Source organism: Talpa occidentalis, unplaced genomic scaffold (genome assembly GCF_014898055.3).
Source record: "Talpa occidentalis isolate TD23 unplaced genomic scaffold, MPIMG_talOcc4v2.1 talOcc4.13, whole genome shotgun sequence".
Taxonomy (NCBI): Eukaryota; Metazoa; Chordata; class Mammalia; order Eulipotyphla; family Talpidae; genus Talpa; species Talpa occidentalis.
In genome coordinates, this window is record NW_023601322.1 from 81,662,722 (window position 1) to 81,683,403 (window position 20,682).

The following is a 20,682-nucleotide window of genomic DNA, read 5'->3' on the forward strand; positions in this document are numbered from 1 at the left end:
GATGATGAAGTCATTCAGTGCCTATTTACTAAGCAATTACTGTATGCTCAGGACCCCATCTTTGACGCTGTGCTCTATGAGCTGCGGTTTCATCATCTTTCAACCCCCTTTTATGAGGTTGAAAGAAGATAATGGCAGTGTTCATCCAGAGTCCACGATCACCACAGCCACCATTCTGATGGTTACAGAAAGAGAAGAAACTGGCATGATGGACCTAAATGGGGCGGTAATGGGGGTAGAGCAGAAAGAACTAGAAGAAACATTTCTGAGGAGGGAGACCTCCAGACTTGAGATCTGGTTGTCTGTCTTTTACACTGTTACTGTGTTCACACTACCTCTCTCTTGAATTTGCTGGTCAACACACAGGCTCAGAGGTGACTAGCACCTAATATGCTTATCATTTATTGTTGGTATTTTATAAGGAACTGCTGTATCAGTAAGATGTATTTATTGGTTGTTGCAGAGGCTCAAGAGATGAAAGATCACAGCATGGTCAAGAGAAGAAAATCAGGGAACAAAAAATTGGAAAGGATAAGAGGCAAGAAGGTTGGTAAAGGGAAGTAAATCATGGCTGCTGGCCCCTGGGTCAGGGACACAAGGAACAAGGGACTTGGGGCCACTTGCCCTTCCCCACCACAGACCATGGCTGAGCGCGGACCCTTGAACATCCTCAATGTGAACAGAGGATGGTAGCGGGGTGACAGCCAGGTCTCGGGCAAGTGGACAGGGAGAAACCAGGTGTAGGGACACAGAGCCATCTGTATAACCACATGCACCAGGTGACTCCAACAACCGCCTATTGCATTCTGTCAGCATGGCCTGGCCTGTCTCAGAAAGGAAAACTAAAAGGACTCACAGACATGGAAAGAGCATCTAGAATCTGTTGAGTTGGCAATTCTTTGCCCTGATCGCATGTTAGACTCATGGAGATTTTTTTTTAAATTAAATCAGTATCTCTTGGTAGGGTCTGGGCACCTGCATTTTAAAGCTTCTCCCAGGCGCTTCTAAAGATGTGCAATTAAGGCTAAGAAACTGACCTGTGCACAAATAAAAAAGCTGAAGCCCAACAAGATCATATGGCTTATTTTGGGGCGTGCACTTATGTAGGGTCGTGCACTCAGTCATTCTGGAAGGTTTAGTTTTCCAACTTACAGGGCATTTTTTTTTTTTTTTGCCACATTGCGTCTGCTCATGAGCTGGGTTTCAAAACTAAAAAGGACATTTTAGAGCTAGCACAGAGTTGTGTGTGTGTTGATACATCATGCACAAAGACATGGACATAACAGGCATGGAAGTCATACAGATGCACCTGCACACACACATGCATTTACATGTTCAAAGCTACAGTTTCAACTTCTGCAGCAAAAGTGCATAATCAGCATGAACTTCGAGTACACATTTTAGACTTCGAAAAAAAATCTTTGCATAGGCTGTTACTTTTTAAGAAGACAATGAAAGAGAAGAAGGAATATTTTATCATGTCTTAGTACTTTTGAAATAAAAACAACAGCCTTGTCAGATAAGGGTAGAGCTCATCTCACTCAGCAATTTTAAAACTAACCCTGAAGAGACAAAGCAGAGGCTAAACCACACGTTTTCAGCCAATGCTAAGCTCTCGTGGGTTGGTAAATGCCAGACAAACAGGTAGGAAAGAGGGAAGACTTGGGAATGAAGATGTCATCAACATGCATGAGAGGAGGGAAAAAAAAAAAAACAACAGGCAGAAGCTTCACTATTGGAAAGAGGAGTATAATGCTTTTGGGGGAAGAGAATGGATGCAAATAAAACTCCCTAGGTTCAGATTCTAGGTTCTGATTTCTCTTACACTCCTGGAAAGTAACCTAATAAATTAATTTCAAAGAGCATTAAGGTTACATGACCTTTATAATAAACAAAAGGATCTGTGGCCCAATGGATTTTTGTAAGTTTAATGATGAATGTCAAAATGGCAATAATGAAAATTTCATACCAATTTGGGTTATATGGGAACTGAGTTAATGATAATCGCATTAAGGCAATAAAAGTAGGGATGGTTGAAATAAAATTATTCTCTACCTTATTATTTTCTTCTCTGGGACAAACAAATATAATAAGCTTTCTAGATGTAGGCAGTAATACTTGTACTCTGTATTCTACTGCTGGAATGTTCCTGTATTGAACTTACGAATAAATTCAATCCTACTGAATGTAATGAGCATGTAATTTAGAGAGAAGAAAAAGAAATTATAGGAAGGAGTAGTTTTCACAAAAGCAACCTCACTTAATCTCTAGCTTGTCCTGCAGAGTTGTTGCACATTTCCACAGGACACTAGACATCTATAAAGTTTACTATTTAAAAGCAGGTCTTAGAGGCACAGATTATTCTTCCTAAATTCACCAAGAAAATCAAAAGTATTAACAAAAACAGGAAATTTTCAGAGAGGGGACAGAAATGAATCAGAAGATGCTATCTCCTCCCGACTCAAGACAGTACAGACAACGGCAAGAGGCCAGAGGTGACTAATTAAAAAGACCAAGAGGAGGATGTGGTTTCCACATGGAGACATAATGAGTTAGTGAAATCTCTTCCATCTGTAAGAGAAGGACTCAGGAGAAGAGGGCAAATACTCAGTCTTAAAGGATAGTCCAGGAAGAACAGACACTCCTCAGATCCTGGGAAATCAAAACATTTGAGAGAGTTATATTCTTTCTCCGTTGTCCATTCATCAGGTCCATGAGTGCTTACTGAGCATCTATTACATGCCTCCTACTGTGACTACAGGAGAGCGAGGAAGCCACAGCCCCTGAACTCTTGCCGCTTCCACTCTACAGTGGGACAAATAATAAAAAAACAATTGTACAGGTGACTATCTACTCAGCTTCCATTAAATCTAAAATTTGAATCATTGCAAGTTGCACTATTAGTTATAAGTCAAAATTAATGATATCTTCCAAGTTCATAAAGATTGAAATGTGACAAATACATGAATTTTAGAATTGTCAATACACAGATGCTGTAAGTGTCGTGAGTGCTATGAGAAGAAAGGGCTGCCAGGAAAGCATGGGTCAGGAACAGATAAACTTGGGATCTGAGGGATGCCCACCTGAGTCAGTGACCTTGAATGTGGGTCCTGAAGGGTGCAGTCATCAGACAGGTGTGAAAGCAAGAAAAGGCAAAGCAAGGAGATCAAACATCGCTGGTTGGGCCTCCCCAGTGGCGCAGCGGTTGAGCGCTGGGTTGCGAAGCTGCCCGCAGCCTCTGCAGCACTGGTTCAATCCCCGGCTGCTCCCCGGCCCCCGGAGGAGGGTCCCACATGGCGCGCAGACCTCTCCTGCCGCCCGCTGCTCCCCTCAGCAGTGTACTTCGGTCCTTCTGCCTGCTTTGCTCCCCGCTCTGGCTCTGGTGGATTCTCTCACCCTCCCGCGCTTCTGACTGTACCCAGGGCTTGTATAAATAAAAATAAATCTTTAAAAAAATTAAAAAAAAAAAAAAACACCACATCGCTGGCTTTGCCACAAAGCCTATGTGTCTCACTGAGATGGGACGGAGTTCAGGGCACTGAAGGAGTAGAAAGAGAGAAGACTGTGGCCAGTGAGTGAAGATAGAGGGGCCACAGCGGAGGCTGGCGAGGAAGAGCCCAATGCCAGTGTCGGTGGGAGCTGGGCAAATGATGGCACTAAGTGATGGGAGGTTCCTTAAAAGAGGATGGTGGGTCTGCAGCAAACTCAACAGGGCACAGCCAGCTTAAAGATGTGTGGATTCTAATTTTGTATATGAGTTTACAAGACATTTCTGGAGACTGTATGTGACCCATAGGCTACCAGATTAAAGTACAGGGTATTTATTGTAACAGTAATGTCAAGTTGGATAAAAGGCTGTGAGCTGGGTGGAGAGGGTCATATTTATGCTTTGAAATCATCACCACTCCTGGGCTTCTGCTTTTTGGGAGACTTTTGATTACTGTTTCGATTCCCTTGCTTGTAATTGGTCTGTTCAGGTTTTCTGTCTCTTCTTTATTCAATGTTGGAAGGTTGTATGCTTCTATGAATTTGTTGATTTCTTTCCAGGTTATCTTAATTTATTGGCATAAAGATGTTCCCCACAGTCTCTTAGGAAGCTCTGTATTTTTCAAGTCTCTGTTGTGATTTCTCTTTAATCACTGATCCTATTTATTATTATTTTTCTTTTTTTGTTCTTAGTGAGTTTAGCTAGAGGTTTGTCTATTTGCTTATTTTTTTCAAAGAGCCAATCTTTGGTTTCACTGATCTTTAAGACTGTTTTATTATTTCTATTTAAATTAGTCCCACTCTGATTTTTATAATTTCCTTCCTACTACTGGCTTTTGATTTTTTTTTTTTTAGGTTCCTATTTCCTTAAGTTGTAAAGTTAGATTATTAATCTGAGATCTTTCCTGTTTCTTGATGTGGGCTTGTATCGCCGTATGCCTCCCTCTTAGTACTGCTTTAGCTGTGTCCCATCGGTTCTGGTAGCTCAAGTCTTCATTTTTATTCATCTCAGGTATTTTGAAATTTCCCCATCGATTTCCTCATTTACCCAATAGTTGTTTAGCAGCATGTTGATTAACCTCCACATTTAGGTTTCCCCACTTTTCTTGTTTGGTTGATTTCTAGTCTGATGACACTGTGAACGGAGAAGATACTTGATACAATTTCAGTCTTTATAAATTAACTGATCCAATATATGGAATATCTTCAAAAATGTTCCATTTGCATTTGAGAGGAATGTGTACTCACCTTTAGGGGGCAGTGCCCTTTAAATTTCTCTTGATCCCATCTGGCTTAATTCCTTGTTGAAGGCTATTACGCACTTGATGACTTTCTATCTGGTTGATTTGTCAACTGATGAAATAGGAGTGTCATTGTCCTATACTACTGTTGTGTTGCTACCAATATGTTTTTAATCTGCTATTGTTACCTTATATATTTTGATGCTCCTTTATTTGGTATATTTATAACAGTTATGTTCTTCTGGTGCCATAATACCTTAATCATTACATGTCTAATACCTTAATCATTACATGTCATCCCTGTCTTGTTTACCTTTAGGTTGTTAAATGGAAAGGCCAGACACAAAACTGTGTGTGATATGCTACAATGTATATAAAGTGGGGGCTGGGGAAGATAAGAGAGAGGGCCAGAGAAAAGGAGAAAGAATTGTGCTTGAATGGGCAAAACATATGTCTGGAAAGATACCTAATAATCTGTCAACTGATTGCTATTTAGAAGAACTGAATGTCCACAATCCTCTATAGATTTTGATCTAGGCAATGAGCTCATGTAACAAATAAAGTGAAAAAATAAAAGCAGCAAATCAGAGAAATTTCACTCTGGCTGCCATGTCACTAAAAGAGGGGAAAGGTGACATGCAGAAGGGTACTGCAAAGGTTCAGACCAAAGCTGAGGGTGAAGTGACCCAGGGTGCGGCAAGGAAAGAAAATGCATGTATAAGGAAAGGAAAATGCATGTACAAGGAAAGGAAAATGCATGCATAAGGAAAAGAAATGCATGTATAAGGAAAGGAAAATGCATGCATAAGGAAAAGAAATGCATGTATAAGGAAAGGAAAATGCACGCATAAGGAAAAGAAATGCATGTATAAGAATACGCACACAACATTACTTGATAACTGATTGGATAGATGGGCAAAGAGAGCAAGGGGTTGAGGTTTCTAAGAGCAACTGGACAAATGGGAGTAAGGATTACATAACTGGGGGAGAGGAAATGTATGGCCAGTCATGGACTAGTTTCAGTTTTACCTACTGAGTTTGCGATGCCTGTGAGACACACAAGTGAGGATGGGGAGCAGGGAGTTGGACAGTAGAGAGCTGGGCTCAGCAGGGAGGTCTGGAAGTACCTATCTGAAGTCCCCTGGCACACACACTCTGAAATGAAGAGCTGTACTGGGTGGGCAGGAACTTTAACCAGGGAGTGCTCCCGGGATGGTGACCTGTTTGGGAGTGAAGCAAGATCAGGTTGAAGGAGGAGTTTAAGGGCTCTGGAGCTGGGAAGATTCTTCAGGGTTGTTCTGCTTTAGGACAAGGTACTGAGTCCTTAACACTCCCACACAGACCAGTCACTGGACAAGGGCTACATGGGCCGGGAGAACAGGCTAAGGTGAATGGGTTCTCTAAGGCTGGAGGCAGTTCCCACAGACAAGTCATCTGAGCTCGTCAGCCTGGACACTCGCACAAACGGGAGGAGTGACTGCTTCTGTGCTGCAGCAAGGCTGGGATCCTGGGTGCTAGCACACGAAAGGTCAAATCTCTCACGAGAGCGGTTTCTCTGTGCCTCTGGTCACCTCTCAGTGAACCCAGTTGCTGTAGGTGCTGTCTTCTGTTCCAGCTCTGCGCATACAGCAAAGCATCCCTGCGTAGTGACTTCTCCATTACTTCTTGTAGGAGGATGTAGATTTCCTCAGTTCTTGACCCATTTTTAGGAGATTCTTGGCCCAGGTTTTCCATAGGTAGTAGACTGGGCTAAGTCAAATGTATGGCTTCCCACAGCTGTGGCTGGCTTTCGGCGTGTTTTCACAAATGTCCCAAGATGCACAATTCATAGCCTAGTAACTTCTGCATAGCATTTTTCTAGTCCTTTTCCAGGGGCAAACTAGTAACTTCTGGTTTCTGGATTTTTGTCAGGAGTTAGATCCCTGCTTCCCACTGTACACACAGCGCCTCCCAAGTGCTTTAATACTCAGCTCCACTCTCTGGCTCAGCGCAATTGCTGCTTCACACGGCACCTGCTCTGTGCTTTGCACTGTAATTGTGTGCTAACCTGCCTCCTTCTACAGAGTTCCTCGAGGATAGGGCCTGAGGGTCTGCACCACCCATCCAGGGTCCCCACTGAGCCTGGCACACAGTTGTTCTGTTGGACTGAAACACACCCTTGATTCCTCGAAGTTCATGGACAGGAGGCTTTAGAGAGCCTTTTTGAGACCTAGCTTCACCTTGTTGGTGGGGTGGTGGGAGCGAGGGGCACTCTGCAGAAGTACCCCTTTTTATTTTTTTTTTTTAATTTATTTTTATTTATTTTTTATAGAGGCATGTTTTATTTATTTATTTGTTTGTTTGTTTGTTTATACATGCACTGGGTACAGTCAGAAGCGCGGGACGGTGAGAGAATTCACCAGAGCCAGAGCGGGGAGCAGAGCAGGCAGAGGGACTGAAGTACACTGCTGAGGGGAGCAGCGGGCGGCAGGAGAGGTCTGCGCGCCATGCGGGACCCTCCTCCGGTGGCCGGGGAGCAGCTGGGGATCGAACCGGCGCCGCAGAGGCTGCAGGCAGCTTCACAACCCAGCGCTCAACTGCTGCGCCACCAGGGAGGCCCAGAAGTACCCCTTTTTATTTTCTGCTCTTTAAATTCAAAAGAAAGAAGCAGGCCTCGGGGAGGCAGCGCTGACGCCACAGCAGAGACCCCCGCATGGCCATCAAGTTTCACATTCTGCTACCTCAGCTTTATATGCCAAGACAGAAAAAGCAGCAGGAAGACTTGTTTAACATTTATTCCCAGGGTTTTTTTTAATTTCCTCTGAAAGGAATATGAACACACTCCAGTCTTTACACTCGGCAGGAGCTAATCCCCCACTGGAAGCTTTGGGGAACCTCATTCCTCCGTGTGGATATGATCTGTCGACACAGGCCTTCCTTCAGGCTCTCCCGGAAGCCCACGGTGGACGGAGGGGCTCTCCCTCTGCAGTTCTATTACACTTGTAGCTACGATTTCTCAAAAGAAAATAGCACAGGAATTGCTTCCAGAACCCAAAAGCCCATGCGAAATGCTGCCTTCTTTGTGAGGCCAGGAGGTTTTCAGTTGCTTGTCCAAACGAGTGTACCCCTCGGCTCCCCAGAAGCTGCCGGGGGAGAGGGGCGTGGAAACCCAAGCCTGTACCCTCCACATACATTCAATAGGAATTGGATACTTTATTGTTGAAAGACCCATGGAAAGAAGTACTATTTTAATACATGGAAGTGCTAAATAACTATTATTCACGATGTAAAATCGTGTTTTCTTTGACGGTTTAGGTCTGCATATCAATTTCATTAACTATAAAAGTCTCACTGAAATAATTAATCTTTCCAAATAATGACCATAAAATCCCCACTATATATCCAGTGAGCATTTATTAATTGTTTACTGTGTGCACAGCACTAGAAGGAGGCTCTGTGGAGGCATTTCGTCAAATAAGTCTTTGATCGTGTGAAGCTTCTTTTGAAGGCACCTAATTTATTTTGAGGCCAGCTCAGTAGGATAAAACTTGTCTTAGAATTGCTAATCCAGGTGCGATGATTTAAATTACTCAGGGCTGTGGAAGGCATCTGTTAAATTATCTGTCCATGCCCTTTCACACACTTGCGCCTTTAAATCACACAGAGTATTTTCTCTGTACAGAATAAGCAACCTCATTATAAAGCATTCCCGATCTCTCCGTGAATCATATAGAATGAGAATCCATCTGAGAGTTAGAATCAGAGTCATATATCTCCCTCACACTATCTGATGAAACCTTCCACTGAGTTCTTGGGTGGCCAATCACATGACAGATATATGATTTTGAGACAGGAACTGAAATAAAATTCCTATAATACCCTTAGGGGGTTAGGTGATCGTCAATGCTGAGCATTTCAATGACTTAATTCCCTTTAAACTTCCCTCAACCCTTACTCAGAGTTCTGAACTCAACCCAAAAGATCTGTTTAGTTAACCTACCGTACCCATAATATTTGAAGCTGCTCTGGCTTTGCAAATTTTCTCCTGAAGATTTCAGGTGCTGAGAGTCTTTCCAGTAGAGTATATGGAAAACTCTAATCAACAACTCTAAGAATGCTTCACACAATTTGGGCTCTAGGAGAAAGGACTTTTGGAAAGCATATGTCATTTCTAGAAAGCACCTTTTTTGATGGCGCTATGGCTCTGAGTCTGAAGATCAGATGCAACAGCCATAGACTCCCGTTGGGAGGTGACTATGAATGGACACAAGATGCCCAAGTCCTGTAACCCACCCTGTAAATCCCTCTTGTTCATGTAACAGCAACATAAGGTGGAAGCAGTGTTGAGGATATGTTACTTCCACCCCACATCATGCATCAGAAATGTGTTCTCTCGTCACTCCATGGTTTCCATTTCTGACTTCTAACTCAGTAAAGAGTCATTCCATCCTTTCAGGTTCTCAGATCAAAGTCTTGGAGTTTCCTCAACTACTTTCTCTCTCACACAGCATCCGATGTGTCAAGAAATGATGTTGGTTTCACTTTCAAATCATATCCAGAATTCATCCACTTCTCATGACCTTCACTAGGTCCAAACCACTGTCCTCTGTCCCCAAGATGCTAGCAAGAGCCTCTAATTGCATCATCTGCTGGATATTCACCCCTTACTATATAGCCTCCACTCAGCAGCCAGAGCAATCCTATTACAGCCTCCATCAGATCATATCACTCTTTTGTTCAAAACTCTGCAATACCCACCTCACTGGGCCCACACAGAACGAAAGCCTCCTATGCCTTATAAGATGACTGTCTCTCCACTCCCCCATGCCTCTGAATATCTAAGTTAATCTCTCCCCGACTCATGCCTTCCAAAGCACCTACCGCAACCTTTATGATACTTTTTCAACACACTGGGAATATTCCAATTTGGGGCCTTTATATTTTTAGTCCAGCTGCCTGAAACAATCTTCCAAGTACCCATGGCCTGTTCCTTCACCTGTTTGAAACTTATCCAACTACTGACACTCCTCAGCCCTTCTCTGCTATCTTGTCCCTACACTTATCCTTATTACCACCCATTCATTTACTCATTTATTTGCTGATAATCTATCTTTTCCCACTAAAATGTAAGCTCCATGAGGCCAGGCTTTCTTATCTGTTTTGTTCATGGCTGTATTTAAAGCACAAAGCAAAGGTACCAGCCCACAGTTTTTGGTAAGTATCTTAGCAATCACTGCATGAATATTTGGACTTTGTACTACGCACCTCAGAATGGTAAGCTCTGATATGTTCTCTAGTGCATCTTCAGAATCTGTAGTAAGTCATATTAAAGAAGGAAACAGATGGGCTTACAGGATTTATGGAATTCCATTCTCTCAAAGGTTATGTCAAGGTTCTAAAGCACACACAAGCTCCTGTCAGCAGATGAGAGGGGCTGATCTGGGTGCTTCTCAGTACATGCATCTTGAACTACTTTTAGATGCGGTAGGGCCTGGAACCATTCTGGGAGACACAGCAGCCTGGCCACCATGTCCATCTGCCTCTGACCACTTACCCACGTTCATGTCCAACTTGACATTTTCTCCCATGAATACTGACTCTCCCTCAAAGAGGAATATTATTGCAGAAAAGAAACTTTGCAATAGAAATTTGGGGAGTAAGAGGGATGTACTATATGTCTAAGGATTCATTTTTTGATTTGAGACTGGTTTGGGTCTAGGGAGAGTAGAAAAGGAAAGTTGATAGTAATATGCTTTCTGAAGATTATGTGTTTTATGAAACTATAAAGACAATATGGAAAAGAAATATCTTATCATCAGATTTTTATCGGGGTAATATAAATATTTTTTACTGAAGTTCATGTGTAGATGTGTAGATGTGTGGAACGGGAGAGACAGAGGGTAGGGAGGGGAGGAAAGAGACAAGGAAAAAATAAAATACTACTTGTTTTAGTTTCTTAAAAAGATCTATTCTCCTGTTTCTTTTTCTGTTGCAATAATATCAGACCATCAGACTAGTCAACCGAATGACAGAAAAAAATAGCAACCTTGAAACCAGGGTTTCTCACTGAAGCTCATCATAATGACCCAATTCCATTCTAAATACTGGAAATCACCTTGTATTATTTTTCAAAAAAATTGATAAAATTATAAAGTGGAAGTAAAATCACTGTAAATTTGCATTTGCCTAATAGATTATTTTTTAAAGATAGGGATTGCCATGGTAATGAATATAGAAGAAAATTACAAGGTTCATTTTGGACTAAGAACTCAGACACAAATTCCTCAATCACGTCTATGGGTGTTGCTTCCATTTTTCACTCCAAGGACTATTCAGGAGGATGCATATCAATCTATGGGCGGGACCCCTCCTGATTAAAGGCATTGCTTCCTCTTACTTTCTTTTTGCATCTAGTATGACTCCAGCAAAACTGTGCATCCCTTCAGAGCAGAAGTCTCAACTGCTCTGGTGACCCCAAAAGGTGGCAAGCAGAGAATCAGACACATAATAGATGCTCAGTAAAAACCAGCCTCCCGATGTGGCTGCCGGAGATTATTTCAAACGATGGCAAAGGTTTTGAAGTTGTAAACAGGAAAAGAAGGATTGGCCTGTACAGGCAAGCAGCCCCGTGAAAAAGCAACAGACACAGAGGGAGTAGAAAATGCCGGGACAGATGTGTGCGCATGGGCGTCCCCCAATAGGGTGGATGGCAGTTCAGGAGTTTCCAACAACACGCTTAAAAAAGTTAGCTGTGAAATAGGTATTTGTGAAGTCAGAGCTAAAAGAAATTCTTACAGTTTTCATCCTGGGCAATGCATTGTAAGGGGATCCCAAAGAAAGACGTATAGCTGTCATTGTACCACACCAGAAGCTCGGTACCCCTGGGAATATCTATACAGGCTCGGTAGAATATATTCGACCTATTCAAAACAAAAGAAAACCCGGCTTAGTCATCGGTAGGACTCATGTGCCCCCATCCACATTTTTTTAATCGCCCCCCCAAAAGTTCTGCCCAGCTCCACTTACACATTTCCTGTTTGCAATAAAATCTGCACCCACCTTATGGTTCCCGACCACCAATTAGGAGCCTGTAACCCAGTATGATAAACAGTGTACAGTTTATTTCCAGTTTCCCTCCACAGAATGTCTTGGCTGAAGACAGATATTTGGCCCAGGAGACAACAGTAAGGAAGAGTTGATTTAAAAAAAAAAAATTCCATCTCCCACTAATGAGAAAATTCTCTCTCTTGGCAAATTGCAGACACGGTTGCCTCAGCCTCAAATATAAATTAATGCTATTGATTTCGTATTTGAAGGAAAAGCATTACGTGCGTTCTTGCAACTTGGCATTGGGAGTTCCCAAATTCGTAATAAAACTAAGCAGCTTTGTGATATAAGCACCAAGAGAAATAAAAATCTTCCTCATCACCTTTCTTCTAAAGTTTGATACAAGCGAAGAGAAAAATCCCTCTTCTGTGAAATGGATAGAAATTCAATAAACACAAGAGGAGCACTTTACCCTGGCTGAAAGATTACTCCCTGAAATGATAGAGCGGAGGTAGCAAGAAATAAACATTTTTTATAACAGCTTTGGCACTGTAAAGAAACATCTACAGATTAAAAAAAAAAAATGAGGAAACCGCCACCGAGCGGTTTCCTCAATGAAGAATTGCTACACATATTAGCCTCAAGTTCAAGATAAAAGTGTTTAGGGTTGGTGGGCCTTAAATGTAGCCTTTCTGTGAGGAATTGGCTGTAGCAGGGCAATTTGTTCCTTGTATAACACTGCAGACATAAGGCGAATCCTTCACCACATTTTTCATGGTGGTGAGATATGCACTTGTCAACATATTTTGTCACCACAAAGTGGCTCTTGGCAATAGGATCATAAAGATCAATAAAAAAGTGCAGATTCTCAATATTTTACTTGCAGCTGCAAAAATTTCATTTATCTTGTTATTTTCCTTAACTTGCTGCCATTCTGTCTCACGAGGGCACTGCTAGCTAAGCACAATGTTTTTCCCAACATTCTATGAATATCTGACAAAAACTCCAGCCAGTTGTCCGGACCTCACCACCCTGCCTCCCTCCACATCTCTGAGAGCTGTGCATTTTATTAATTCTTTCCACTGCTACATAAAAAAATCAAAATTGGAGCCGAGCTATAAATCACTGGCATCTCCTAAGTTGAGAAAAATTGAGTCTACTTTGTACTTCACCCTTGTAACATTTCATCTCTCGGTTTGGCTTCCCTTAATATAAACACAGCGCCCGGCAAATGAATGTGCTAAACCCAAATGACACGCTTTGCCGCTGAAAGAGCAGAACTGTTTTCGAGCAATGGGTGGTCTTCGGAGGCCCGGAGCAGGCCGAAAGGGGGAAGAAAAATGTGTAAGCGTACACCGTTCCTTACAAGCGGGCAGAGCTTCCAAAACTCGCAGAAATCTCTGCATGTTGAAGCACATCAAAGGGATTTTTCCCTTTTCAGATAATATTTCCTTTGCTGACATGTATTGAGTATTGTGGTTGGATGACTCATAAAGATAGCTTCGTGGCGTCCCCACGCCGTTGAAGCTGAGCACATGCCAACAAGCATTATTGTCAGCCTCAAAATAAAAACAAAACGTTCAGCTAAGGGTCAATCAATCAAGGGCGCTTTGAAGAAAATTCCATTTAGATATTACAAATCATAACAGAATGAATCTAAACCAGCTGACTTTTTGTGAAGAGGACATTCATGTACAATAAAAATTAGGCTGGCTCTTCGGGGTCCAACTTTTCTATTTTCTTCCTCTTGGACGTGGTCGCTGGTGATGGATGCCAGGTTTTTTTTTTTAAATTGTGTTTTTGGAGTTCGTTTTATAAAGATCTGAAGTAATCAAAAGCAGATCGCAGAGAGAACTTGAGGTTTAAAAGCCATCATGAAAGGGGGAGCTATAAAATCCACTTAATATTGACAGATAGGTAGTGATTTGCTCCCGCCTACCTTCCGCCCAGGGGTGAGTCTCCTTTTGCCCAAATTCAGAATTTGCCTCAGGAGTTCCCTGGGGACTCTTGACAGAACCTGCCCAGCTGGCTCTTGCTGAATGGGCTGGCACCATCTTTACTAATTTTCTAGCTCGGCGTTTCATGAAAACCTCATGGAAGGCCTGCAGCCGCAATAAAGGTGAGCGAAGTCTGTCCGCGGCCGACTCCCCCAGCGCCGTTTGTGCACGATTTCATTTAAACCGTTACTTAATGAAATGAAACTGCAGAGGAAACCAAGGCAGTGAGTCACCAGCGGCCCAACGCGCTCCTTTTGAATTGGAGATCTTTGGAGAGGCAGCCAGATTTGCGCAGCCCTTAACCTCTTAGGGGAATAAAGCTTCAGTTGTTTTTTCTTTTTTAAGGCTTCATTTTTAAAAACAAAAAAAAAAAAAAAAAAAGGGAAAATAAATAGCCACAGGCAGGACTCCAAGGGGCTGAGCACAAGGCTTTGATGTGTCTGGGGAGCCTAATAAAGCTAAACAGTTGCTTCTGATTCGAAAGGGAACATGGCTGTTTATAACTGAGGTCATATATTTATATGGCACATGTTTTCGAGGGATTCTGAGAAAAGAAGGCTCGGTGGTGGGGCGTTTTTCCTACGTGATTTGCTCTTGCCCTCTCGTCTCAACTGCAGCCTTCTTTAGCCCAAAATGGAAAAGCTCGGCCAACAGGTGCACGGGCAGATATGGCTCAGTCCGAGAGCCACCTCGTTTTCAGCTCCTCAGAGGCCGCCCAAGAGGACTCCAGGTCCTGGGGGTTAGCTTTCTTAGCCTTTGGGTGTTACCAAATATGTCGGGAAACCGGGGCTCCTCTGTGCTCTGGAACCACCTCATCATCTGAAACGTTCTCGTTTGACCCAAAGCCAGAGCCAAGCGCTTTGGCACCTCTCGAAAGATCAAGAGAGGTGACGCTGGCTCCCTCACTGCTGAGGAACACAACAGCTTGGGGAAGGTTGCCAGTTCTTGGCTTCCGGTGCCTGTGTGCAAATGGAACCCTTCCCCGGGGAGCTAGCCCGAGGTGACTGCAGGCTCAGGGAGCCAGAGCTGAATCTCCGAATTCCTACTTATGCGTATGCACAGGACTGCCCCAGGAATCACCCCTCTCCCTGGGCTTGCCAGGAGCTTTCAGGTCGTTTTGGAAGTTCAGGCAATGAGGTGGGTGTCACTTCACTTCACCACGGGCACTTAGTGAAATGCTTCTATGAGCGTTCTGAATCCTGAATTCTCATAAAATCACAGTTGCAAGAACTAAGGAGTTTTTTGAAACCTAGCAAAAAAAAAAAAAAGAAGAAGAAAAAGAAAAGAAAAGAAACTCTGCCAGTCCTTGCAAAGTTGTGCAGGATTTTTTCCAACCTAGCAGCAAGCCTGGATTTGCATACGCAAGCCAAAGGGCTTCAGCTCCATAAGTGGTAAATCAAGATATACTTTACCTGTACTGAACTACTGTTAGATTCTGTTCTCCGCAGTGCCTTGCACACCGGATATACCTCATCCAGCTCGACTTACTAGGTTCCCCACCATCAATAAAGTGCTGTAAGGTCCCATCTTGGTCATAAATCTAGAGAAGAGGTCAGAAGGTCAAGTAGTTAGAACGAATCATCAGCAATCATTTTCCCTGCTTCCCTCGGTGTCTTTATGTGTCGGCGGCAGAAATTTATGGCCTGAGGTTTGCTGGTGCTTACTGATGCTTGTGGAAACGCAACTGGAATAACAGGAAAATATGTTTTGGTGATGCAAGTTGATCACGTTTTTTCTTATCAAGCCAATCTTCCCTGGATTAAACATACTTGTGGTATCTCAAGGATGTGAGTGACCATGTTTCCCAAAGAATATTTAACCAATTTTGACAGGCTACTCTAAAGTAATGAGCTGCTGGATAAACAAAAGCAAGCTGAAGAGAGAGGCCACACGGACGAGGTTGGAACGTCCACAGAAGAGGCCCCTAGTCTCAGACACAGAACTGCTCAGAGGTATCGGGGGAGGCAGGAACTCGCTCTTCCACCAACTGGGTGACACCTAGCAGGGGGCAGCTGGAGAGCTAGGGTGCCATAAAGAACTGGTAGAACAGCAGGCCTCCCTGGTGGCGCAAGGGGTTAAGCACCACACTATGTAGGAATCCACAGCCTCTGCAGCACGAGTTTGATACCCAGCTGGCCAGGGAGAAACCCACACAGCAAGGCAGACCTCTCCTTTATCACCCGCTGCTCCCCTCAACATGTATTTCAGTCAATCTGCCTGTTCTGTTCCCCACTCTGTCTCTGGTGAGTCCTCTCACTCCCCGCATCTCTGGCTTGTACCCTAGCTCTTGTATGCATTAACAAATAAATCTTAAAAAAAAAGAACTGGCAGAGCAGACTCTAATTCAGATGAAATAAATGGTCTCTCACCTCTCAGAAGATGTAGGACATTAGCTGTCAAGACCTGAGGTATTAGGAGAGGAGTCAACACAGGAGGAGACCCTCAAAAAAGGGGAGGAAATCAATAACCATTTCCTCTGGATTTTAAGTGTCCTAACTCAGGGTAGTCTCATAAGGATGGCCTCAGGTCTTTGCAAGCAGCTCCTATTTCAAGACAGCATTTCAGGACATGAAATCCACAACTTGGGCAATAAGCAAAAATGTTATGCAAAATAACTAGCTGACCTGATACAATCAGAGGCAACAGATCCTGCTTCCAGAAGCCAGGGCAGCCTGTGGGGGGGATGCAGTATCTAGAAGAATGGTAGGTCAGGGGGTCACTTATGGTCTGCAATTCCTGAAGGTCATCCCCAGTCCTTTGGGCATCTAGGATGCTGGTGGAGGGAGGGGGGAGGCAGTTTTCAGAAGGACCACCATAAGGCTGGATCTTTTCAAATAAAATCAGTGGTGGGACCCCAGTGGGTTGTAGAGGGGTTTTTCAAGGCACCCTGGGAAATCATGCCTTGTTCATCGGCCTTTCCAAACAGACCTGGAGAGTATGTCTTACAGAGCACCTCACTGGTTACACTGAGGCCCTGAAAGTAGTATGATCATTTAGTTCAGTATTTCTATTAAGGGGGCCAAAAGTCATACAGATGACAGTTTCTTTTTAGTATCACCAGTCATTAAAAACCACATGGAGGGCCTCCCCTGGTGGCACAGCAGTTGAGCACTGGGCTGTGAAGCTGCCCGCAGCCTCTGAAGCACCGGTTCGATCCCCAGCTGCTAGCAAGGGTTCCACATGGCGCACAGACCTCTCCTGCCACGCCTGCTGCTCCCCTGTTCTGTTCTGTTCCCCGCTCTGGCTCTGGTGAATTCTCTCACCCTCCTGCACTTCTGTGCTTGTATAAATAAATAAATAAATCTTAAAAAAAAAAAAAACATGGATTTTTTTCAATATTTCTCTCCACCCCCCTTCCCGCACCACCACCACCCCCCATTTTCTAACCCCTTCAAATAAAAGACATATTAATCTACCAACGACAATGGTTCAAGAGACTGTGACTGGCTGACCTGCCAGAGCGATTACAGCTGATACTCAGTGAAGCCTGAGAGATGAAGAAACCCCTGGATTATATCATATTTAAGGGTAACGACTTCTTTAAATTCCTAGTTTGGGATGATGGCAGAGAATGGAGACATTTCGTGTGGTGGATAAACCTGCTACTTGAGCAATCAAATGACAGACATCTACTTAGCTTAGATCTCTCTGTGTTATTGTTGATCTCGTTTTGTTTTTGGAAACCAGTTCAAAGATTCTGAGCCTCAGCCCGGAGTCCACTGTTGACAGCCTCCGTGACACTGAACAAAGCCAACGGTTCCCAAAATGCCACTGTTTACCTTTAAAGGGGGTCAAAAATGTTGATGAGCAGCCCCCTGCCCTGTTCTCCCAGAAACAAATTCCTGTGTGAGGGCTGCTGGTGAACAGAATTACGAAGCATCTTGAGACGTTTGGTCCTCCTCTGGGCCAATGTCCTCAGCAGCAAGGAACATTTGTATGTTGGGGGAGCTACCTTCTGAGCTAACTTATTTGAACAGCAGCTGCTGCCAGCCACACTTGCAAATGAGTACAAAATGTGTTTCCTACACTCTTATCAGCAGTAACTTGACAGAGTATATGGCAACCACAGGAATGCTGTAATTTTTGCCTGCCTGCTGAAACTGTGACTAGCCTTCAGGAAAAGGAGACAGCTATATTGCAGGCTTTCCCCAAATATCACACAAATATCAATCACGCGGCATGAGGTCAGGCTTCCAGTTAATACCAATATATTACACAATTTCACACGAGACCATGAGAACATTCCATGCATCTATTTAGATCCCATAACTGAGTTCAGAGTTGAGGAAACCCATTCAACCTTGATACTGTTCTCTCCCTCAGTCCTCATCAAACCCTCCTATTGCTGCTCATGTGCATCCACTTTTCCTCTCCCATCACCATCTTAGCCCACACAGCCTCCTTTCTCCCCTGAAGGAAACAGCAGTCTCTCTCTTTTTTTTTTTAAGATTTATTTATGTATGCATTTAAGAACTGGGATACAGGCCAGAGGAGGTGTGAGGGGTGAGAGGATCTACCAGAGACAGAGTGGGGAGCAGAACAGGCAGATCGACCGAAATACACTGCTGAGGGGAGCAGCGGGCTAGCCAGGAGAGGTCTGCTGTGTATGTGAGTCACTTTCCTGGCCGGGGATCAAACTCGTGCTGCAGTGACTGCGGATAGCCTCATAGGTTGCGTCTTAATCCCCTGCGCCACCAGAGAGGCCCCAGGAATCAGCAGTCTCTTAACTGCTCTCTCCACAGCTTCTGCAGGCACTTCCAACCTAGCCTCTATACTGTAGCTAGTGACTTTGCGAACCACAAACCTGATTATATGTTTCACCCAAATCTCCCTCCCCTCCCTAATTAAATTGTTTCAGTTATGTCAAGTCATGACAACACAGATTCACAGCACGAGGGATCTCATCACACTAACACGGGCAGTACCTCCTACCAGTGTTATTTGGGGAGACCAAAAATTTGTCTCAAGACGATCCTGAACTGGTTCTGGCCTGTGCTGTTGAGAGTTAGCACTTAAGCCCAGTGTTTCAGCCTAAGTGCCGAAGCCAGATGAGTGGATTGAGATGTGGTATACACATTCACAATGGGATAAAAGCATGAAGCTATTAAAAAAAAAAAAAAAAAAAAAAAAAAAAAGATGAACCTTGCATTAGCAACAACATGGATGGAACTGGAGGGGATTTTGCTAAGTTAAATAAGTCAGGAGGAGAAAGAAAATGTTGGATGATTTCACTCATATGTGGAATATAAGGAAACAAAAGAAAGAGTTGGGCCCAACCAAACCAAATGGATATACTGGACTACAGGTGTCTTGTGGGCAGTGGGGGGCCTGACATAGATCTGCAGAGGTATGACCCTGTACCTCTGCATCATTTATAGTCATGCTGTAAACCAATGTTTAGAAAAAGACTAGTTTTGGTAAAATAAACTCTTTGTTTCCTGAAAAGACAAATATGCCCAGAGACACTGGTGCCTATTTCAATTCATCCATCAAGGCAGGAGTATGAATTTGGGGAGGGCCTCCCTGGTGGCACAGGCGGTTGAGCATAGCACTATGGAGCTGTCTGCAGCCTTTGCAACACAAGTTTGATCCCGGCCGGCCAGGGAGATACCCACATGGTGCGGCAGACCTCTCCTGTCTTGCCCACTGCTTCCCTCAGCAGTGTATTTCAGTTGGTCTGCCTGTTCTGCTCCCCTCTCTGTCTCTGTCTCCTCTCACCCTCTCGCACCTCTGGTCTATACCCCGGTTCTTGTATTCATGAATAAATAAATCTTAAATAAATAAAGAATAAATTTAGGGAAAGCAGTATATCCAAATGTGAATACTGGGTAGGAATTAAAGATGACTTCTCAGGAGAGCTTGAGGTACTAATCTGGGATCTATTATTACTCTGTATCACCAGCTCGACTTTGTTCTGATTAAACCTTGGATGATCTGCTTTTTGGTGGTGAGTGCCCTGTGGCAACAATGCCTGAAGGGGAAATCCTACCCTTCTATTATGGAGAGGATGCAAACCAGTGCTAAATGAATAAAAATTTAAAAAAAGAAAAAGAAAAGGAGGGAGTAAATTCTCCAAATAACTGAGCAAGGACCCTGTGCTTCTATCCATCAACAATAGAGAATATTTCAACAAATTTCTATCTACAGCAGTAGCAACATTTTCAAGTTCAGGAAGTTGCTCTTGGTGGCTGCACTGAAATCCTCATTTGTCTGACACTAAAATGAAATTTTAAGTGAGACACCTAATAAATATAAAATACTTAAGGAATTTGAGAAGATGAAGTCAGGTCAAGACCCCACGTTATTTGGTTTTCATTACCTTTAAATGAAGGGTGTAAAATAAGCAGAAAAATATTGAAAATCAGGCACAAAGTGTTTTGACGATCCCTTCAGGGCTAATGAAAAATGTCGAAAAGATCAGAAATCCTGTTCATTAAAATAGTGAGCATGAAGGCAGGAGAGTGAAATATAAATTAAGAGTCATTCTGAAAAAACACCTGAATATAAACAATGTTTGGCTGAAACTGTATGCTTTTTTTCTGAAATAACACGAGAGAGATAGTTTTAATATTTGCACTGTCCTTTCTAAGGAAGTTAAGCAAATGATCCTTTTGAGGTAGGGAAACTATCTGCAAAGAAAGACACAGGACATTTGGTGGGAAAAAAGGTCAAATTCTGCAATGGAAAACCCTCGAAATTGTGGAAAGCATAACAGGCATATTTGATTTACAAATCTAGTTCCAGCATTGCAGAAAGACAGGCTATACTGGCAGTCATGTTGGAGAACACTTCGGAAATACTGAAATAGAGTCAACAGTACAGAGCTCCTATGACTCAGTAACTTCACCGCCAGGAGATCGCTGCAATGAAACAGCGACACAGGTGCCTCAGGAAACTAGTCCCAGGGCATTCACTGTCACAGATACAATGGC

The 20,682-nt window shown here is 43.4% G+C and overlaps 1 protein-coding gene across 1 annotated transcript in view; it reads right to left on the reverse strand.

Moving 5' to 3' along the window:
- Nucleotides 1-20,682, reverse strand: part of PRDM6 (PR/SET domain 6) — a 104,557-nt gene that overhangs the window by 18,961 nt on the left and 64,914 nt on the right. Inside the window, exons 3-4 of the mRNA XM_037509454.2 lie at nucleotides 15,163-15,290; nucleotides 11,502-11,626 (exon numbers count right to left, since the gene is read on the reverse strand). Coding sequence (XP_037365351.1) covers nucleotides 11,502-11,626; nucleotides 15,163-15,290 — 253 coding nt within the window. The remainder of the gene's footprint in view (nucleotides 1-11,501; nucleotides 11,627-15,162; nucleotides 15,291-20,682) is intronic.